General features: G+C 52.9%; 9 protein-coding genes across 9 annotated transcripts; 6 read left to right on the forward strand and 3 right to left on the reverse strand.

The window, feature by feature from the left end:
• Positions 1–310: 310 nt before the first annotated feature.
• Positions 311–1393, reverse strand: J4E83_000393 (uncharacterized protein; the record flags this gene model as incomplete). Its single annotated transcript, XM_049327355.1, has 1 exon — positions 311–1393. The coding sequence occupies one exon, from the start codon at positions 1391–1393 to the stop codon at positions 311–313; it is 1083 nt and encodes a 360-aa protein (XP_049193500.1).
• A 366-nt stretch (positions 1394–1759) lies between these two features.
• On the forward strand, positions 1760–3049 carry J4E83_000394 (uncharacterized protein; the record flags this gene model as incomplete). The annotated part of the gene is made up of 4 exons (XM_049327356.1): positions 1760–1958; positions 2015–2033; positions 2098–2202; positions 2251–3049. The coding sequence occupies 4 exons, from the start codon at positions 1760–1762 to the stop codon at positions 3047–3049; spliced, it is 1122 nt and encodes a 373-aa protein (XP_049193501.1).
• A 609-nt stretch (positions 3050–3658) lies between these two features.
• J4E83_000395 (uncharacterized protein) lies at positions 3659–4194 on the forward strand (the record flags this gene model as incomplete). Its single annotated transcript, XM_049327357.1, has 2 exons — positions 3659–3884; positions 3935–4194. 2 exons carry the CDS (start codon positions 3659–3661, stop codon positions 4192–4194), a joined length of 486 nt encoding a protein of 161 aa, XP_049193502.1.
• Positions 4195–4919: 725 nt separating this feature from the next.
• J4E83_000396 (uncharacterized protein) lies at positions 4920–6329 on the forward strand (the record flags this gene model as incomplete). The annotated part of the gene is made up of 2 exons (XM_049327358.1): positions 4920–5111; positions 5163–6329. The coding sequence occupies 2 exons, from the start codon at positions 4920–4922 to the stop codon at positions 6327–6329; spliced, it is 1359 nt and encodes a 452-aa protein (XP_049193503.1).
• Positions 6330–6923: 594 nt separating this feature from the next.
• J4E83_000397 (uncharacterized protein) lies at positions 6924–9552 on the reverse strand (the record flags this gene model as incomplete). The annotated part of the gene is made up of 3 exons (XM_049327359.1): positions 6924–9039; positions 9087–9482; positions 9530–9552. The coding sequence occupies 3 exons, from the start codon at positions 9550–9552 to the stop codon at positions 6924–6926; spliced, it is 2535 nt and encodes an 844-aa protein (XP_049193504.1).
• Positions 9553–9788: 236 nt separating this feature from the next.
• J4E83_000398 (uncharacterized protein) lies at positions 9789–11054 on the forward strand (the record flags this gene model as incomplete). The annotated part of the gene is made up of 1 exon (XM_049327360.1): positions 9789–11054. One exon carries the CDS (start codon positions 9789–9791, stop codon positions 11052–11054), a length of 1266 nt encoding a protein of 421 aa, XP_049193505.1.
• Positions 11055–11924: 870 nt separating this feature from the next.
• Positions 11925–13154, reverse strand: J4E83_000399 (uncharacterized protein; the record flags this gene model as incomplete). The annotated part of the gene is made up of 1 exon (XM_049327361.1): positions 11925–13154. One exon carries the CDS (start codon positions 13152–13154, stop codon positions 11925–11927), a length of 1230 nt encoding a protein of 409 aa, XP_049193506.1.
• Positions 13155–13368: 214 nt separating this feature from the next.
• Positions 13369–14424, forward strand: J4E83_000400 (uncharacterized protein; the record flags this gene model as incomplete). The annotated part of the gene is made up of 1 exon (XM_049327362.1): positions 13369–14424. One exon carries the CDS (start codon positions 13369–13371, stop codon positions 14422–14424), a length of 1056 nt encoding a protein of 351 aa, XP_049193507.1.
• A 1052-nt stretch (positions 14425–15476) lies between these two features.
• On the forward strand, positions 15477–16227 carry J4E83_000401 (uncharacterized protein; the record flags this gene model as incomplete). The annotated part of the gene is made up of 2 exons (XM_049327363.1): positions 15477–15745; positions 15798–16227. 2 exons carry the CDS (start codon positions 15477–15479, stop codon positions 16225–16227), a joined length of 699 nt encoding a protein of 232 aa, XP_049193508.1.
• Between the last annotated feature and the right edge of the window lie 4923 nt (positions 16228–21150).

Raw genomic sequence — 21150 nt, forward strand, 5'->3', positions numbered from 1 at the left:
TTTTTGCCCGGAAGATGGCCATCGCGTTCGAGAACGGTGACTGCTGAGTACATGACGCCAGATCGAAGTCCAATATGGTGCCGTCTTCCGAGCTCTTACTGCAGAGTTTCGCAACCCCGCCGCCGTCTAAAAGAAATCCTTCGAATCAAATCGTGGAGTAGGTGATTGCCATTGTCCAGCAAGGAGTCTCACAAAGCAGAGATATCGGAAGTATGTGTACACCGCGAGGTCTACCATTCAAACACTGGCAGTCTATGGTGGCTGGCCTTTTGTCATCGCGCCCGTAGTTCGGTCGATCAGAAAAGACTTGTTATACTTGAAATGCTACTCCTTCTCTCTTGACCATCGCCTTTCCACCACTTGCAAACCCGGTACCTTCACTCCTTATCTCCACAAGTCCAGGCTTGGGCGACTTTTCCTTCTCGTTGTCCTTTTTCTTCTTCTTGCCTTCCCTGGCGTCTGGAACTGTCGTAAGATCCGCATCGCATACATAGCAATGAACAGTCTCGGGCTCCGGTCCTTGATCATGTGCATCTCGCTGATGGCGATGCTCTGGCCGGAGAAACTTATCAACGCATGGTTTGCATAGGACGTGACCACAGGGTATAGCGAGCATGGCTTTCGTACTGTTTGAGAGCGCTTTTTGACAGCTGGGACATGTGCGAGCCGACTTTCCCGTCTCGGACGACTTTTCTTCGTGGAAGTTGACGCTCGTCAAACTCTTCAGCGACAGGCTGTGCGGTTGGTCTGGGTGGCTTGACGGGCATACAGGCGTTTGTTTCGCCTTCTCTGCGCTTTTGTGGTGTTGGTCGGGTGTCTCGCCGGGAACCCAAAAGCTGGGGAGATGACCCTTGGCTGCTTTGCGCTCGGCGTCGAATGTGCGTTTTGCTTTGCTCTGCTCTTCTTGTGCGATGCGCTTGAGTTCCTCTTGGTCAATTTCGAACTTGCGTTTCGTGCCTCTGGCCTCTCCAGCCTTCGCATCCTGCTCTTCTTCGACCATGATCTTGCTGCCTTGCCTTCCAACGACTCGTGCTGATGCACCTGCTTTGACCGAAAGCCCCATCTGAACAGCTTCGAATTCCTCGACTGCCAGCAGCCGCGCTTCCTCCTCTTCTCGCAGCTTTTGGTCCTCGTCCTCCAACTTCTGGCGCTCGTTCAGCTTCTCTAGTCGCTTCATTTCCTTTCGTTGCGCCAGAAGATTGGTCATGGCGCACTCGCGACAGAACAGATCGCCTTGTGAACAGCACACTGGGTCTACTGAAGGAAGGAGACATAGTTGGCAGGAGCCAAAAGGTAGAAAAGAGTCACGGGTCAGACGTGTAGCCTGCGAGCCCCATCGATCTTTGAGGGCGTTCCGCTCGTATGAAGTGAAGATAGTCTTTGGGGGCGGCATGTTGGGTTATGTTCAGCATTCAAGATTCGCAAATCGAGACGCGACTTTTCGTGATGGACTCAGTAGGTAGGTCAATCCGAGCAACAGTGCCAGGCGCAGCTATGGGATCCCGTGTCCAAGCTCTGAGAATGATGCACAAGACTCGCAAGTCCAAGTCTAGTCTTGTAAAGTGTCGAGCTCTTGCTGTGGTGATGGAAGAAGGCGTGTTGAAGCGGAAGAGCCATCCACTTGGCGCACGTGCAGGCCGCAATCGCGCTAGCAGTGTCGCCAAAATGCCGGTCCCTGGCAGTGACGTTGGTGGGCCGCGGTATCCAGCTGTTGAGCGCGAAATCTTCACATGTCGCCCTCAACCCCACGCCTACATCAATGCGACCAGAGGAGCAGCCGGAGGCCCCCAGCGGGCCATGGCGCGCCGCGTCGGCCTTCACCATGGGCGCTGTCGGGCTCTTGTGCAAAGGATTCCTGAATGGCCTGAGCAAGGTTGAGACGCATGGAATGGAGGGCTTCCTGAAGCTATTGGATGAAAGAGAGGATCCAGCGAGTAGGCAACGAGGCCTTATAACTGGTAAGTGCTTGTACTATCAAGAACCCAGGAAATGCTCAGTACTGACGAGCGTGCAGTCTCGAACCACATCTCCGTGTACGTACGTTTGCCATAATCTCCGAATCGTCGTGGATGGACTGCGCTCACACAATCTATACAGAATGGATGATCCCATACTATGGGGCATACTACCACTCGCCTACATATTTACCCCAGACAATCTGCGCTGGGGATTAGGCAGTTACGATCTATGCTTCACCAACAAGTATGTCACCTCTGAAATGCACAGAAAGCTCGGCTGACGCCCTAGCAGAGGACTGTCGACATTCTTTACCTTTGGACAAGTTCTACCCACACATCGCTCGGCGCATTCCCAATTCGGCGGCCTATTCCAACCCACCGTAACGCAAGCGATCCGTCTTCTCTCACACGGCCCGTTCCACGAGCAAGAACCACCAGAAAAGCCTACCACATCGCTCAAGAGCCCAGACCTCATCGATCCTTTTACCGACGGCCACCTCACATTCTCTACAAACGGACAAGACACGTTTCCTGCGCCCTCGGCATACCTGAATCGGCGGCATGCGTGGGTGCACATCTTCCCTGAAGGCATGATACACCAGACGGAAGACAGGATCATGCGCTACTTCAAGTGGGGAGTATCTCGATTGGTACTTGAGAGTGAGCCGATGCCAGACATCGTCCCCATCTTCATTGAAGGCTTCGACAATATCATGCACGAGACACGCACCTTCCCGCGCTTTATACCACGGCCGTTCCAGAACGTCAGGGTGACGTTTGGTGAGAAGCTGGATGCTGAGGAGGTATTCGGCGACTTGCGCGCACGCTGGAAACAGATGCGCGCAAACGAGGAGAGGAAGGGAGGAAAACTGCAAGTCGGTGTTCTCAACGACGCCCTGAAGTACTCCGACGAGGCCGTCAGCATACGCAAAGAGTGCACGCGGAGGATACGGCAGGCGGTTCTGGACGTCAGGCGGCAGCGAGGCTACCCTGAAGACGACCCGAAGAACGGCCTCGCAGAGACATGGCTGAGAGAAGGCCCGGGTAGAGAGGGGCACAAAAGGGATGGCAGCATCACAAAAGACACATGAGGCGTGTGAGGTGTATGGTATGTGTATTGTGTATATGCGACGCCCAGCATCGGCGTGCGAAGCCAGGGGACGCGACAGACTGGCCGAAGCGTGGTCAGGTCAAGACGCCTCGTCAACAAAGAAGCGCGGCAGAGTGTCAGATTAGATCAAGTAATTACACCATCAGCGACTCTGCGCCGGCGCGCCGATCAACCACGGCCTCAGGCGACTGGGGGCGGGTTTCGTCGTTGCGAACCGGAGCAGCCACCACGATGCTGTTTGTACAAGGCGGAGAGGTCTCTGGCGTGCTCGTGTCGTCATCCACTGCTGGCGACGCGCATCCATCGCCCCTGGACGGAACGATGGACGTGACGAGGCTGGAGAGAGGAGCTTGGAACAAACGTGTGGTTTTGTCGCAGAGGCGCATTGAGCACGGGCCCCACGCCAGCCAATGGACGGCAGGTGGGCTCCACCGTCGCCAGATTTATCTTGCTCGTACTACGCCGAGCAGCCTACAGCGACTCACCCCCAGCATCCAGGACACCGCGGCCCCCTCGACAACGTCGCGCCGCCCTCCCACCGCCCACGACCGATCCGCCGCTGCAGAGCGACCCTGCGCCACCGCCTCGTATGCCTCGCGGCGTCAAGAAGGAGGAGAGCATGCAGGATGCAGACTACTTGCCCGACGCGTCAGTGCCCGCCATGCCAGACGCGAGCAATGGCGTAGGCGGGGCAGACACGCCCAACACGGACAACATCACCATCAAGAACCACTTCCCCGTCGCCCGCATAAAGCGCATCATGCAGGCCGACGACGATGTCGGCAAGGTCGCCCAGGTCACGCCCGTCGTTGTTTGTACGTGCTGCCCGCGCGCCGCTCTCTCCAGCATATCTAACCCTCCACAGCGAAAGCGCTCGAGCTCTTCATGATCTCCCTCGTCACCAAAGCCGCCGCCGAAGCCAAAGCGCGCAACTCCAAGCGCGTCGGCTCCATCCACCTCAAGCAAGCCATCACCAAGACCGACCGCTTCGACTTCCTCAACGAGATCGTGTCCAAGGTCGCCGACGCGCCCGAGAAGAGTGAGGGCGACATGGACGTGGATGGCAAGAAGAAGAAGACGACAAGCCGGAAAAAGAAGAAGGCAGAGAGCGATGACGACTTTTGAGTCTGAGCGCGCCGGTAGTGACGGACCTCGACGTCTTCTCGATATTAGGGGGAGCTCATGTCGCCAGGTTTCCACCTTCTGGCACCCACCTAGCCATGATCAGATACACGGTTGCCGTCTCTCATGGATGGGCGCCATAGTTTTCTTTCTGCAGTCGCACGTCTGGCTGACTCCATTTCACAGCAGGGTACGACATATCAAGACGACCCTTCAGGTTGTCAGGCGTTAACTATCTCCTGGGCATTGCATGGGCGGCGTTATTTTGTTGTTGCATGGACCACGATACCAATGAATACGGATGCATGATTCTTCCCACTCGCTTCTTCTTCCCCCATTCCTGTCGCTAACGGAACAATTGTGCCCGCGGCCCGAATAGCGCGCAGTAACGTCACGATTGCAGTTTACGCGGTTTTGCAGCCGATGGGTAAAAGGCGAAGCAGGAAATGCGCCCACCAACCAGGTTTCCTCCACCCGCGCAATTTACCCGACCATCTCCGCAAATCCCCACATGCTAACGGCACCCCAGATACTCTTTCAGGACAGCCTGTAGATCGGTTCCTGCGCCATACCAGATCTATGTTCGTGTTCCTGCTTAGCCTCTCTTCTTTCCCTACCTCCGTAATTTGGGGCCCGTACACGATGTAGTATTAATCATGCATGAGCCCCAGCGCTTTTCCTCTGCAGGATTGTCATTCTCTGAACCTTCGATTGAGAATTGAATCAGCATGATTTTCTCCAGGTTAGCAGTGCTCCTTGTGGGCATTGCAGTGTCCGTTCAAGGCCATGCCATTGAGGTTGAGAAGAGGGTTTCCGGCAAGCACACCACTCGGCCTAACCCTTCCAATGGCCACTGGGTCGATGCATGGGCATCAATGCCACAGCTCACCGAGCCTGCGAACCTGCCTCCAGCTCCATTCGTACGTCCACCTATCAAGTCTTCATTTATGCTGTACTAACACATCATACAGAACCAGACAGGCGCAGTCTTCGTGAACTCGACAGTTCGACAGACTCTGTACATGACCACTTCGGCCAAGCAAATCCGTCTCAAATTCTCCAACGTGTTTGGCGGTTCCAATCTTCCCATCACCGCTGTGACAGTCGCGCTCCCACTGAACCAGACCGCCGGCATCCATCAGATTCAACCCAAGACCGTCCAGAAAGTAACATTTGGAGGCAAGGATGGTATCAGCGTGCCAAATGGCGCACTCGCAGTGTCCGACCCCATCAACTTCGAAATCAAGGCGCAGCAGATCATCACCGTCACTATGTACCTTGCAAGCGGACAAACCACAAACAGCATCACCAGTCACCCCGGCTCCAGAACAACCAGTTGGTTCCAGTTTGGCAACGCAGTCTCTTCGGCTAGTCTAGACATTAGCAACTCTACGACACAATCCGTGGCACATTGGTTCTTCCTCTCCTCCATCGAAGCTTGGGTACAACCACGCGTCGGCTCCCTTCTCATTGTCGGCGACTCGATCACCGACGGCCGTGGATCTACAACCAACCAGAACAACAGATGGCCCGATCTCCTCCTCGCACGTCTCCAGAAGAACCCCTCCACCAAGTACATCTCAGCCGGTAACTTGGCTGCAGGCGGAAACCGCATCCTAGCCGACGGTCTCGGTCCCAACGCTTTCGGTCGCATCGACCGCGACGTCCTCGCCCATCCGGGTGTCAAATACGCCATGATTTTCGAAGGAGTAAACGATATTGGAACCGCAGCGACAACGCCGGAAGCACAAGAGCAAGTCTACCAAGGCCTGACTCAAGCATACGAACAAATGGTGACCCTCATCCACGCCCACGGCATCCCCGTCTTCGGCGCCACCATCACACCGTTCAGCGCGCCAGCCAACTTCACCCAGCAACCCTACTCCGATCCTGAGCGCGAGAAGACGCGTCAGCGCATCAACACGTTCATCCGCACGTCGGGCGTTTTCGATGCCGTTGTGGATTTCGACCAGTTCCTTGCCGACCCCAATATTCCCAGTCAGCTCAACCCGTTGTATGATTCGGGTGATTATCTTCATCCTGGCCCGGCTGGATACCAATATGTTGCGGATAAGTTCCCTATTCAGATCTTTGGTATGTGGGCGAATGGTGCGGATGAGTTTAGTTGGGGTATGTAGGGCACTGGAGAAGGCTGTGTGGCAGAAGTTAAACCTTTTGGGAATGTATATAATGAAATGGATAGTATGATATGTCATTCTTGACGTTATTGCTTCTCGAAGACGTGATTTCCTGCCACGCATGTTTTGATGTATAAGATATAACATGTGTGTGCATAGGAGAAAGAATGATCACAGGGCTAAACTTTAATAGTCATTGTCCGTTGTGGAGAACCTAGAATAGCTCATCGTTTCCAAGCTTTTCTCGATCTCAAATTCTCACACAAACTTGCTTTTCTTGGTGCGTATATATTCTACGAGGTCTCACCATTTTGAGTCTCAAACGTGACGCGTAGTCTTGAGCATGGCTTTGCAAACATCGTCAGATCTGCCGCAGACGAAAGTTTGAATTTATATGTACATCAGCAGGATATCTATGTATTTGAGGTATCTTCCCTTGAGCAGACCAAAGTTGCAATCGCAATTCAAACGCCATTTCAAAACCACCCACGCCTGAAAATCCACATCGGCGAGAACACCATCGCATCCGTCCCAAATTTGATATCAAGAAGACAAAAGCCATGCATATCGTAGTCCAGCTGTACGGCGTCACAATCATACGATGCCTTGCGAGAATCTCTCAACACCGTTCTTGATTTCTCTGACAATTTCCACTGCCTCATTGGTGCTTTGAGCTTCGAAGTCATATCGCTTCGTCTCACGCTCCTTGAAGACGATGACCCGGAACATCTTGGGATGCTTCTTGCTGACCTTGCTACCGACTACACTGCTGAAATGCACAGTGGTCGTTTTGCCCTGGCCTTCAACACCAAAGCCGCCTCGCGCTCCTGTCTTGGACTCACCGGGCATAATATGAATGTACTCGTTATCGAGAGCAATTATGCGGGATGTAGAAGAGGCAAAGGACATGGGCTGTTTGCGAAGGACGGCATAGCGGCGGTAATAGTTGGTTGCTGTGAGAGCCAGAGCACCAGAGTCGCCGTTCCTGGCGAGTGGATGGATGAGGCCTTGGCCAGATACAGCGGCGTTGGTTCGATCGCCCTTCTTTGTCTTCTTTGGCGCGCCACCGGTACTGATGATGAGTGGTGCATTGGGTGATGAGGACCCTGGCGATCCCGAAAGACCGTAGACACCGTCGCCTACGAAACGGCGACGCACAAGATCCAGATCCATCCGTGTGTCTAGAGCCTCTACAGTGCGGTCAGGTGGCGCTACCGTAGTGCTGCCGCTAACTTTGAGGATATACAAAGCTTTCTCTAAGCGCAAGTCGTGGCATACTTGATCGAAGATATCAGCAATGTAAGTGTCAGTGGTGCAGGGTATATTGAAGTGTTTCGTGTTGAAATTTTCGTCGGTGAAGTGGACGTTGACTGTCTTGGGGGCTCCCGTGCGGCTAGCAGCATGTGTTTGTGGGACTTTTGGTACGTCGGCAAGGTTACTGGTATCTTTGCGCGTCGCAGTGGGCGCAAACGAAGGGCCGGTAATGGGATTCCTGAAGCTTTTCGCGCGACTTGGAAGAGGCTTGAGGGGCTTCTTCTCTTCCTTCTCGTCAGGACCATCGGTTTGCGACGCGACTGCACTAGCTGCTTCCTGACTGTAGATTGGGGTGAGCTTCTCGTTCTCGCCAAACTCTCGTTGAGATGCCTCAACAAGTGCGAACTCGTCCCATGGCTTATCTCGTGCTCGAGGTCGCATACCACGGGCGTTGTTCGAAGCGAAGTCTTTCAACGGCTTGTTCCTGGTCAAAGGTGGAAACTCGTCGTCAACCTCGCCGTCATCGTACATGCGCATGACCCAGCGGTTAACATTCATCTGTTCGGGCGATAGCGGCGGTTCCAGCTTCTCTTCCTGATATCGATGTAGTGCATATCCGATTGCTTCTGCGACAGTAGGACCCTCGCCTTTGTCACTGAATTTCCGGATCAGCAGCTCGACAGGCTTTGAAGGTTTCGAAGAGAATGGACAGTAAAGTTTGATGTATAAAGGGTTCTGCTGAGCTTCGCTAGCAGCGTTCCACATGGCAAAGCGCTGTAGCGGATTCGATGGCTTCTGCTCCTTGGCTCGTAGTGCTTGGGTCAACGCGCTCACTGGTAGTACGAAACTGATGGGTCGCGGCGGTGGCAGTGCTTGTAATGTTGGTGCGATTGGCTCCTTCTTCTTCTTCGGTGACATGTTTTGGAAAGGCGTCAAGCCTGGCATCGTGGGAAGGTCGCCACCTGCGGGAGAGGAGTCCAGCGGATCACCTCCTGCACCGATGAGAGACGCGCTATCGTCGGAGCCAGAGAATTCGGATGTGAGGGAGTCATCTGATTCATCTCCTTCGTCTAGAGCTTCCAGGCGTGCGCGTGCGCGTGCGCCGCCAGCCTCCCCTGAGTCTTCTTCGATGCGCTTGGAAAGCATTTGGCTCGCACCTGCGGCCTTGCGCGGGTTGACTCTTCTCTTTCTGAATGACGAATTGTCAAACTCGTTCTCTGAAGACATCTCACTGCTAGTTATGGTGTCCCTTCTTGGTCGGGTTTTGCCCACCTCTACGGTGCCCAATGATCCTCTTCGCAATACGTCGTCCGGCGGCCGTGATGGAGACGTGATCATAAGTGAAGGGCCTTCTCCAGCTTCTGCCAGCTCATTGCGTAGGGCTGATCCAGGCATGGGCGACGATCCTGAGCGCGTCCGTAGCGGCATCTTGGTGAACTTGATCTGGTTGGCTGGTCTAGCAATCCGTCAGTTCAGTCCATGGAGCGCGTGATGATCAGCTACCTCTGCGCATCGTCATCGTCATCGCTCTCGTCGCTCAAGTCACTGCTATCATCTTCTTCCAGCTGTTCCTTCCTCCGCCTCCGTTTCGCATTGAGCGTAGGCCCGACCGTGTCGTTGCTTGCCCCTCCAGTGACCATGCCACCCTCGTCGTCATCTTCGCCAAAGCCCTCTGGCGACTTCAGGCCAGCTGACCGCGGGGCCTGGAAGTATTCCGAAGTGATCGCGGTGGGTATGGGTGGGGAGTAGGTGCGCTTGATGTCGGCGGCATTGGGAACCCAGCCTGCGGCGCGAAATGCGGGGTTGTTCAGGACGCTCGAGTCTACATTGATCAATCGTTCGCCTACGCCGTCTTTGATCGAGGAGAGGTACGCGGTTCGAAGCTGATATAGCACAAAGCTGCCCAAGTTAGCTGCGGCGTGCGCCACGGGAGCAGGTGGGCTTACTCTTCGTTCTGAAGGAGCGACATGGTGGGAAGGTCAAGGTATCATAGTCTCGTAACAGAAGGGTATGCTCAGACCAGCTGAAAGGGTATCATGAAGCCATACAGCGAGGCCGCGGTGACGCATGTGGGGATGTGAATGCGTGCCCTGGACCCTGGCTTGGCATCGGCCCTTGTCCAGGCGCGCGTGCAGTGAGATCATTGTCAACTTTCCGACTTCTTGCGCCCAACACAAACCTCTTGACGACCGCGACCCAGCCACGATGAACCTACTCGCCGGCTATTCCGATTCAGAATCCGATGGCGAAGCGCCCCCCGCGCCGAAAATAGTCGCGAAACCCACTGCGAAACCCGCCTTCCAAAAAGTCGTCGATCGCTCCAACCCAGGACGGATCAAGGTCAACCTCCCAGGCGCGTCGCAGTCGCGATCGGAGAAAGACGATATCCAAGATGATGCGCCACCGTCGAAGAAGCCGCGTCTGGGCGGGGGCTCGTCATTTGGCGGCTTCAACGCAATGCTACCCGCGCCGAAGAAACCAAACGTAAACGCCATCACAGCATCCGAGGGTTCAAAGACGGGAAGTAGAGGGCTGGGGAAAGGACTCGCATCTGGAATAAATCTTAAGACCGGCGCGGAGCCTGCATTCAAGAGGGAGTCAAAAGTGGAGGTAGAGGAGTATGACGAGACTGGCAACCCGATAAAGAAGGAGCCTATGAAGAGAGAAGACTTCCGGGCTATGCTCAACTTGCCAACACCCAAATCCGAGACAAAGACAGAAACCAAGCCTCAGATAGCGGAACATGAGATGGACGTGGAACCTGGGCCACAGCACGTATCTAAGCCACACACGCCACGCTTTGTACCTATGTCTGTCGGCAAGGGAAAGAAGAAGAAACCCACAGCACCTCGACCGGCAGCCGCAACGAACGAGACGAGCACCGCGACAAGCACAAGCACATCTACGCCGCAATCGCAACTACCACCTCCTGAAACGAAGCCGCGCAAACCCAAGGTCTCTCTCTTTAGCGTCTCCAACGAAGCAGAAAGCGCTCCTAAAGAGACGGCTGATGGGAACTATCAGCCACTACTCTATGGTGCAGAAGAGGGAAGGGAAGTCGCCATGACAGAGGCCGTCTATGACATGCCCCCAGCAAATCAGTATACACAACACCCTCCTCCCTCAACCAGTGGACAGGATCCGAACAACCTCACCAATATCGCATCCGAGTTGAACTTGTCGGAAGCAGAGCGCCGACAATTATTCGGCAAGAAAGGACGCGGAGGTCCGGACTTCTCTGGCGCCAAAATCCAGGATTTCAACACCGATATGGAGTATGCGCATAATGAGAAGCTGCGACAACAGGGCGAATCAGTACAGCATAACCCGCTCAAGTCTATATCTGGAACTGGAAAGAATAGTCTTCGAAGCCTGGTCAACGTCGCGACGACTCAGAAAGATGCACTGGAGGACCACTTTGCTGCCGGTGCTCGCAACAAGAGAGAAGCAGGCAATCGATACGGCTGGTAATATTGCGGGGCATGTCTATCTTTCTTGGGAAACAACACATAAGTAGAATATGATTTATTTGGCTTCTCAGAGCCGACGGCGCTGCCACACAGCCCCAGGTACTGATTTCTTTTCTGCTACTGTATCTGGTGGGCCGAATGATGAGGTATTCGCACTTCCTCCGTTACGTCTTACTTACAACTTCTTTTCGTCCTCATCTCGATCTCGTTACATAACCCTATACTGTAGTTTTAGACTGTGCCATAGTGTTAGTGGTCCTCGCCGATCGCCGCAGTCCTACCGTCACTCTCGGTCACATGCGCCAAACACAAGACTAGACGCGTCAGCGAACAATGGTACCTTGCTTCCAGCTTGGAGATTGAACAAGCGACATCCCCGTTGTGAACGATACCCTCACGGAATTCGCCAACATTTCCTGAATTGATCAGGTCAACTTCACCGCCATTATGATGGCTCTTCGCATGCTTGAAGCCGTGAAAAGGACTGATACTTTCCTATTTCATTGACTGCAGGATGGCCGAATGATGTGAGTCTCTGACCTGGTCGAACCCATCGAACCGTTTCCGGTGCAATTCGCCGAGAGCCGCGTGTTATCGAACGGACATAGAGGCTCACGGGATGATGGAGGCTTGTGAATTAGAGCCAATGGGATTTGGTTTTTTGGAGTGCCATAGTGGAGATGCATGAGATGGATGATGGGGTGCGGAGTGATTTAGTGTTGCTTTGGTATTCAATGCATTGTATGGTGTGTTCCCGGCCTCCTTGCTATTGCGTGTTACTGGTGTATGGGGTTTTAGGAGGCCACGATGACTTCAGACTACTTGATTAGAATCGCACAAGTCAATATATATTGGGTATCACAACGCTACTTCACTTCCCAGCCGCAGCTTTAGCAGCAGCCTCCTTCTCTCTCTTCCTCTGCAGATACCTCTCCTTGGCACTACTGATGTCCTTCTCTGTCTTCTGACTCTTGCGTGTATGCTCCAGTTTCGCTTGTTCCTCAGCTTCTTCATCTGCTTTCCGCTTGTTCGCCGCTTCAATCTGCTCGGCTACCATCTGGGTCTGGCGTTCGCGTTGTGCATTCTTGCCGGGTTTCGGTTTCGTCCATGCTGATTGCGTTTGGTTTGCAGCAGTGGTGGAGGCAGAGGCAGATGAAGCGGGCTTGGGTTTCGCAATGATGTTGAGGCCTGCTGAGAGGAGCTGACGTTTGTCCGCGATCTGCCCATCCTCGTTGAGAATGACGTTCTTGCCCTGTTTACGTAGCTCTTCGACGATTTCGGCGTCTGTCTTTTCCTTCTCTCCCTCCTCAACAACGGGCTTCACACCATCCTTCAGTGCTTGCGCAGCTGCCTCCATAGCCTCCTGATGCCGTCGTTCCTGTTCCGCGAGCATCTGTTTGTGGAAGCCCTGCATACCAAACTTCTTCTTTTTCTCTTCCTCCGCTTCTTGCCTCTTCTTCTCTTCTTCTTCGGCCTTTCGCGTCTCTTCTTGTTGGGCTTTGTATGCGCCGGTCACAAACTTCTCCTTGTCCGCAAACTCGTCGCCTTCGGCTTCACGTTCGCGCTGGAGTAATTTGTCGCGTGCCCGTAGTTGGTCCTTCTTACGTTGTTCGGCGGATTCGAAGAGCGCATCCATGTACTTGGGTTTCCGTTCCGCGGCGCTGTCGCGTTCAGCAGCTTTTTTGGCGGCGCTGACCGCGTGGAGCGCGTCGTATGCAGCATCATAGTCGTATATGGTGGCGTCGGCTTCTAAAGCTTCCTGTGCGCGTTTCTCGGCTTCTGCAGCGCTGGCGGAGTACGCGATGGCGGTGGGATCATCTTCTTTCGGCTTAGGTTTCTTGGACGGAGGAGCTGGAGGCTGGCCTTTCTTTGGTTTTGAGGGCGCTGGTTTCGAGGGTTCTGATGAGGTAGCGGCCAGAGTGTCTTCGAAGTTCAGCTCGCCGATTTCCTGGGCGCCGTCCGCCGCTTTGGATTTGCCTTTCGCATCTTCCTCCTCTTCGTCGAACAGCGGCTTCTTCTTCCCCAGAGAAGGCTTGGCGGCCGATCTCGCGAGTGGATTCGCGCCCTTGTTCTTCACATTGAGTCCGAATTTGAATGACATGTTGATGTTGAGTTGGGATGGTGTCAGAGTCGCGACCGCGAATTGGGCTGTCGCATGCCAAGGCGCGCGCGACCAGTGAAATCATCGACACCTCCGCGTCTTCTCCGCAATTCACGTCCCTTGGTTCGCAATGACTGCAGACACGCCAACCCGCGAACCTTTGTACAAATATCACTCATGCATGAATGTCGATTAAATCACCATAGTCCTCATCATGGAGGAGCAGGCTAGCGATCCACCGGCGGAGAGCCTCTACACCACGGCCAAAGCGTCACGATTTCACTTCAAGTCTGGGCCCAAACATCGCTCAAAGCGTCACAAAAGCGAAAGCAAGGACGAAGATACCGATGACCATACTTCCAAGAGACACAGGTCGGATCGGACCAGCGAAGAACGGCGCAGCCACCGCGACTCGAGGCGCAAACATAAGCACAAGCATCGCTCTTCCGACCAAGATCGTCACCCGACATCCACACGAGACGGCGCCTACTACGACCCTGATTACCGTCACCGCGAATCATTGTACGACAACTTAGAGGATCTAGGTACAGGCTCTCCAGGCCCAGCTCCCGATGACGCTTTCCGCGAGTCGCTGTTCGATGCGCTTGCCGACGATGAAGGTGCGGCGTACTGGGAAGGTGTATATGGCCAGCCCGTACACATATATCCCGACACAAAACCCGGCCCCGATGGAAAGCTGGAGCGTATGACGGAAGAGGAGTATGCGGACTTTGTGCGTACGAAGATGTGGGAGAAGAGCCACCAGCACATTGTGGAAGAACGCGAGGCGAAAGAACGGGCGCGTCAAAAACGAAAGGCGCAACGCAGTCAGCTTGATGAGGAACTCGAGCGGGAGGAAGCAGAACGAGAGAGCATGCGACGCCGCATGGAAGAGAGCCTGCGTCGGGGCGAAGAGCGGAAGAAAGCGAGGGAGGCAGAGGCTGCATGGGAAAGTTACACGGCCAAATGGGACAGCCTGAAGAATGCCCAAGGTCTGGATAAGGAGACAGATGCGAAGGTCCGCGAGATGATCCCATGGCCCGTAGTGTCTGGCAGAGCAAATCACGTCTCCAAGGAGGAAATAGAGCGCTTTTTCCGGACTACAAAGACGTGGAAGGAGGACCCTGCGTCACTACTGAAGGCGGAGCGCGTGCGCTGGCATCCCGACAAGATGCAGCAGCGATTTGGACAGCATATTGACTCCGAGACTATGAAGTTGATCACGGCGGTTTTCCAGGTTATCGATCGACTGTGGAACGACCGACGTTGATCTGGATGCGGACCTCAACAGCCGGCATCTTCCTTCGTCATACTTTCTTCATTCTGAGATACCCAAGGGAGCACATTGTGTTGTCCCATCTGTCAGCCGGCATACCCATCAATGAATATCGGTCCCGGCACCAGATTAATATCAATCGTACTACATCGTTGCCTCACTTCTTGGCATCATGTCACCGTACTTTCAAAATGTTAATCTCCGGCTTCCAAGAATCTTGGAAAGATCTTGGCGCAATGTATCCATGACGAAGCAACCGGGCTGAGACAGTCAAGCACGACGATCTTCGCTACAAATGCGCTGACAATGCTAAGTGACCGGCTAAATGCTTGGTCCCAGACCAAATGCTTTTGCCAACACCATCGGTGAATATATCACCTATGGTCATCTGAGCATGTCGCATGCCCAGCTGGATAAAATGCAAATAAGTTGATGATGCGGAAATAAAGTGGCTTGACTGCATGCATCGTGGGTTGGCGCCGTGCTTGACTGAGCTTAATCAGGATGCAAAAGCTTGTGCAAATCAACATGCACACGTTCAGGTACAGCAATGCGACGATAAGATGGTTTTCGAAGATACGGAGGATCAATCCAGAACGCAGCGGGTCAACATGTTTCTCGACTGGCCAAGACGTTTTCCGCTCCACTCTTGTCGCACCACAGTATATCGGGCCTATAGCATGACAGGTCCACACAGAACGCATCTCCAGCGGAAATGAATGTTTCGAGTTTCAAAACTACGCCTCTACAGCTGTCCAACCATTACGTTCAGACCCTGAATACCCGGTGGTTCGATCTTGTTTTTAGGACACGGCGACGGGACGTAGACATGCTCCCATGCACTCCACAGTTACTACGGCTGGTATACGCCAGGTGCGCCTGCCCGGCAGGTGCCCTCCAATTTGTAAGGCTCCCTCGATCCGCAGCCGCAGTTCACCGGCGGTCCCTGGTAATGATCAGCACGGTACAACGCATCCACTGGTATATAAGAGTCCCAACTGTCCTCGAAAGAAGGACACCAAGCATCTCCAACTTGAATCAACACAATGGTTGCCTTCTCTTCTATCATTCTCGCTCTCGGTAGCGCCACTGCGGCTCTCGCCTCGCCCCTCGGCCTCATCCTCGATGCTCGTGCTCAGGAAGAGTCTGCCAACTTGACTGCTCGCGCCACCCAGCCAGGCGAAGGCACCAACAACGGCTACTTCTACTCATTCTGGACCGACAACCAAGGCCAGGTCACCTACAACAACGGCGCTGCCGGAAAGTACGATGTCCAGTGGTCCAACGTTGGTAACTTCGTTGCTGGCAAGGGATGGTAAGGCACCCTCAGAACCCACGCTCTCCACTCTGCTAACTCTCTTCGTTAGGAACCCCGGCTCGCCTGACAAGGTGGTCAAGTACTCTGGTACCTGGAACGCTGCCAACGTAAACTCCTACGTCTCTCTTTACGGATGGACTCGCAACCCGCTTGTCGAGTACTACATCGTCGAGACCTACGGCTCTTACAACCCCTCTTCTGCTGCTCAGAAGAAGGGTTCCGTCACCTCTGACGGTGGCACATACGACATCCTCCAGACCACCCGCACCAACCAGCCTTCCATTGACGGCACTGCTACTTTCCAGCAGTACTGGTCTGTCAGGACTAGCAAGCGCGTCGGTGGTACCATCACTGTCAAGAACCACTTCGATGCCTGGGCCAAGTACGGACAGAAGCTTGGTACGCACTACTACATGATCCTCGCTACTGAGGGCTACCAGAGCTCTGGATCCGCTAGCATCACCGTTGAGAGCGCTTGAAGAATTGCGCTTGCAAAGTAGGGGGGTCAAAAAGCCTTACGGCTTGAATTCTTGTAGATATATACACACACTTTATCGTCATTAAAAATGCCATTATATTGCGCAGTACACTTGGATAGCAACATGAGTCAGTGATTAGTATGCCTGGAGGAATGCAGTTGTGATTAGTCGGGGGAATCAGGGGCCAAGTAAGCCCGACGAACCGGTTCAGGGAGCATGCCCAGCGCGCGCTGCCGAACGCGCTAAGAACGTGTCACCTCTCCATCTACATCAGCCTTGCAGCATAACAGCCCTGGAGCGCTTTCCGGCGCCGGCTGGCTGATCACGCGATGTCCCTTTGATATTGACACATGAATGGGATTCGGTCAGATCGCTCCCCTAATATTGCTTGCACTACCATTTCTTGCTGCTGCCTAGATCTATCACGGTAGGTTTAAGCAGTGTCCGTCTGGCTCCAGTGACTGACAGATGCCTAGAACATAGGTCGCCCTCCTTGTTCGATCCGAAGTCGTCGACAGTCAACACGACGATGGCCTGCGATCCTTGCTTGATGAAGTTGAAAGGGATGAACGCGAACACGAGGAGAAGATGGGCAACGTTCAAGAATATTTCTACAAGAAGCGCTCCTGTTATGCACAGGCTCCAAGAGCTGGACCAAACTATTCAAGACTTCCAAGAGTAGGAATTCATTGCCGAAAGCTACATCCATAGGTTACTAGGTAGTGAGCCAGTGCTGCGCGCAAAAGGTAGCACTTCTAGGTATTAAGACATCGTTCTTGTCAACATAGCACACAGTACGTGTGCGCAACGCGGAACCGTGCGGCACGAGCTCCAGCACGGTATCTTGCCCAGGTCTGGATACCCCGCATCACGTGTGTCAGCTCAGCCTAACACCTTCATCTACACACGTAGACCCACTTCTACTCTGCATCCTTGCTTCTCGTCAAAAACGGCCTACCGTCTTCCAGAATGGACCACTAATAGTTGGCGTTACCTTCTATCCCCTCCCATTGAAGATCTTGAGATCTACCGCTATGCGCCTCTTACGACTGGAGGACAACGATACCTTCAGCCTCGTGGAAATACTCGATGAAATCGTGCCACCATATGCTATTCTCTCGCATACATGGGGTGCCGATTCCGAGGAAGTAACGTTTGAGGATGTAACCTGCAGAAAGGGTGCCGAGAAGGCGGGGTATCGCAAGATCTGGTTTTGTGCCACACAGGCTAGAAAGAATCATCTAGAGTATGTCTGGGTGGATAGCTGTTGCATTGATCGAAAGAGCAGTTCTGAGCTCTCGGAAGCTATTAATTCGATGTTTCGATGGTATCAGAAGGCTGATATTTGCTATGTCTACCTAGCAGACGTCACTACAGAGCTGTTAGAAGACACAGTCGAGGGAAAGAGTTGGAATACAGCATTCGAGGAAAGTAGATGGTTTACTCGTGGATGGACATTGCAAGAGCTGATCGCACCAAGGATAGTGGAGTTCTTCTCACGAGACGGAGTCTATCTAGGGTCGAAGAGCACTTTGGAAGGAAGCATCAGTCGAATAACGGGCATGCCCGTAGAAGTTCTTCAAGGGGAATCATTGCTCAACTACAGTTTATCTGTTCGTATGACGTGGGCATCAAAGCGCAGAACGAAACGTGTGGAGGATGCGGTTTATTGTCAATTAGGTCTCTTTGATGTGACCATGCCTTTAGTGTATGGCGAAGGACTTCAGAAAGCGAAGAAACGCCTCGACAATGAGATCAAAGATGCACTCGGGACTCCTTTTACTGGCGTCTTTGGCTCACGAGAGATGAATCCCGATGAACTACGAAGACTGCAAGAGTCCCTGTTGTTTAGTCGAATCGACGCCCGTAGAACTGCGGTTGCACCGGCGAATATTCGAACATGCGATTGGTTCTTACATAGCTCTGGATACGCAACCTGGCAAGATGACACCAAACTGAACGAACATCATGGCATCCTGTGGGTCAAGGGAAATCCCGGTACTGGAAAGTCTACCCTTATGAAATACGCTCTGGAAAACACTGAAAGAGCCACGGGTAGATCTGTGGTTGTTTCTTTTTTCTTTAGCGCGCGTGGACGAGATCGTCTGGAAAGGTCCACTGTGGGACTGTATCGCGCGCTGCTAGCGCAAATACTCGAGCGCCGACCCGATCTTGTCGACGTTCTCAAGGAAACCCCAGCCTTGTTCCGGACTAGGATCTTGAAAACTCAGGAATGGGATATCGAGTCGCTCAAAGCCATCTTGGAGGCTACTGTGCGAAAGTTTGGTTCAGCACCCCTGATTTGCTTCATCGATGCCTTGGATGAGGTTGAGGACTGGCAGATAAGAGATATGGTCGCATTTTTCGAGCGTTTAGGACAGGTAGCACTCGATTGTAAGACAGTCCTTCGTGTCTGCTTTGCGAGCAGGTACTATCCGCACATCAGCGTTGGACACGCAGTCGAATTGAGACTCGAAAGAGAAGCCGGGCATGACCAGGATATTGTTGAATACATATCCAGTGAATTGCGAATTGGTAAAGGCGAGGCCGCTCAGCGCATTCGTAAAGAGATGCAGATAAAAGCGTCAGGCATATTCATGTGGACGGTGCTAGTTGTTCGCATCCTGAACCGAGAGTACGACCGTGGCCGGGTTTGGGCACTTCAACGTCGGTTGGATGAGTTACCTGGAGATCTACATGAACTTTTCTGCGACATGTTGACAAGAGATTCCCACAGTCGAGACGACTTGATATTGTGTATACAGTGGATTCTCTACTCAGAAACTGCACTCAGTCCCGAGCAACTATATTACGGCGTCCTTTCTGATTCCAGAAACGAATATCTGGGTCGCTGGTCCGGTGGTAATGTTCTGGAAGGTGCCATCGAACGCTTTGTTCTCGATGTGTCTAAAGGACTCGTTGAGATAAACAGGGTCGGAGAGCCTAAAGTTCAGTTCATTCACGAATCTGTCAAAGACTTTTTGATCAAGGGAAATGGGATGCAAACCATTGGAGCGGCGTCCAGCAGCAATTGGCTCGGCGAAAGTCATGAGAGACTGAAATGTTGTTGTGCGAGGCAGCTTAAAGAGGACTATGATCAACGGTCTACTCTTTCGCTGTCACAAACCTCTTTCGCCGAGTACGCTTCCAATAGCGTACTCTACCATGCCAATCTGGCTTCAAGACATGGCATCTCACAAGCGGACTTCCTCGCTTCCTTTCAGCCTGACTGGATTCACCGCAACGGGACTCCAGGGACTCTTCTCTATATGCTTGGGGAGCAAAACAGAGGAAGTCTCATTAGTGACTCGTTGGAAAAGTTGGAGTGCTTTCGATCTGAGCCCAGCGATTATGGCACTCCCATGTTTGTTGCACTTCGGTACGGCAACCGCGAAGCTACTGTCGCATTTGTGCATGCACAGACGGAAAGATTGCAGACGGACGACCCCTTGAAAGATCTGTGTCGCTCTTACGATAACACAGGTATACTTGGGCGACCATTGATCGGGCTATGCGTTAGTCCGCAGCCTGCAACTATCGTGATAGTCCTAGCACATCACGGCGACGAAATCTTGTTTGCTCTGGCAGTTCGCGTTCTCAAATGCACTGTGGATGTGACGGACTGTGAAACAGGCCTCACGCCGTTGATGTTGGCTATACTTCAAGCGAACGAGTCGATGGTCAAGGCAATACTTCAGACAGCCATCTACAGTGTTAATTTGAAGGATAATGGACTTGGAAGGCCCCCTTTGACATGGGCCGTCGAGGAGGGCAGCGAGTGTATTGTACAGTTGCTTCTTGAGAACAGCAAAACGGACATCAACCTCAAGGACACTAAATATGGCCGATCACCTTTGTCATGGGCTGCGCAATCAGGGCGAGCAGGTATCGTCACTAAACTTCTCCAAGCCGACAGTATTGATGTCGATTCGACAGATTATAATGGGCGTACAGCTCTCTCCTGGGCTGCAGACTATGGGCATCAGGATATCTGCCGGATTCTATTGGAGGTTGGAGGAGCAAACAAGATACTAAAAGACGGCCATGGACGCACTCCTTATCAATGGGCTGTTTGTTCACAACAACAACAGACCGCTGAATTGCTGCTCCAATGATAAGTCCTTCAGAGTACCACGCAAACGGGGAATGGTTCGAGGCTAGCAATATATTGTCGCTGAAAATTTACTAGGAATAATTTGTTTTACGAGCGAACTCCGTGGCTCTCAATCAAACCATCAAGATCGGTTTCTGCCCTAGCAAGAATCGCCTAGAGGCAAAAATGATATATGTGAATCAACGTCTAATGCAGGGAAAAAGAAGAAGGCTAGCCAAAACGTACAACAGCAGTAATTCGCTATTAGTCATCTACGTAACTACTAATCTGCCGATATACTGCTTGTATATAGCTAAGCGTATATGAAGCCTTGTTATCAAGATCCTATAGTCGTATGTACAAGATCTAGAAGTTGAAAGGAATATATTGTCAATGTTTCAGCGGATCGTACGCGCGAGGAACACTAGATCAGTACGAACACTACGGCCAATTTTTTGCGTCTTATATCACGAACTTATGAGTACTCCTGTGTATTCAATAACCGGTTCTCAATCAGTATCTCCTCCGTTGATGTGTTGACCGCAAGGCCGACTCAACAACCAGACAACCAGGTCTACACCACATTTGGCCTAGCGTATTGTGCTGGGCAGTAACGAGATCCTACACATGGCTCGGCATAAGCGCTAGTCCCTGTATGCACTCCGAGTGACGCTCCTGTTGACGTTGATGCGGCGTGGTAGTACATGTGGCGTGGTACCTACGTAGCTTCACAGCAATCTCTACCGCGCAAAGCTTTCCACCCGTGGACTGATGTAGTGTTGTCGTATTTTACTTTAAGACACTGACTTCTTTGCCTCACTTGCACCACC

Source organism: Alternaria metachromatica (genome assembly GCF_023757995.1).
Source record: "Alternaria metachromatica strain BMP 0045 chromosome Unknown scaffold_1, whole genome shotgun sequence".
NCBI lineage: Eukaryota > Fungi > Ascomycota > Dothideomycetes > Pleosporales > Pleosporaceae > Alternaria > Alternaria metachromatica.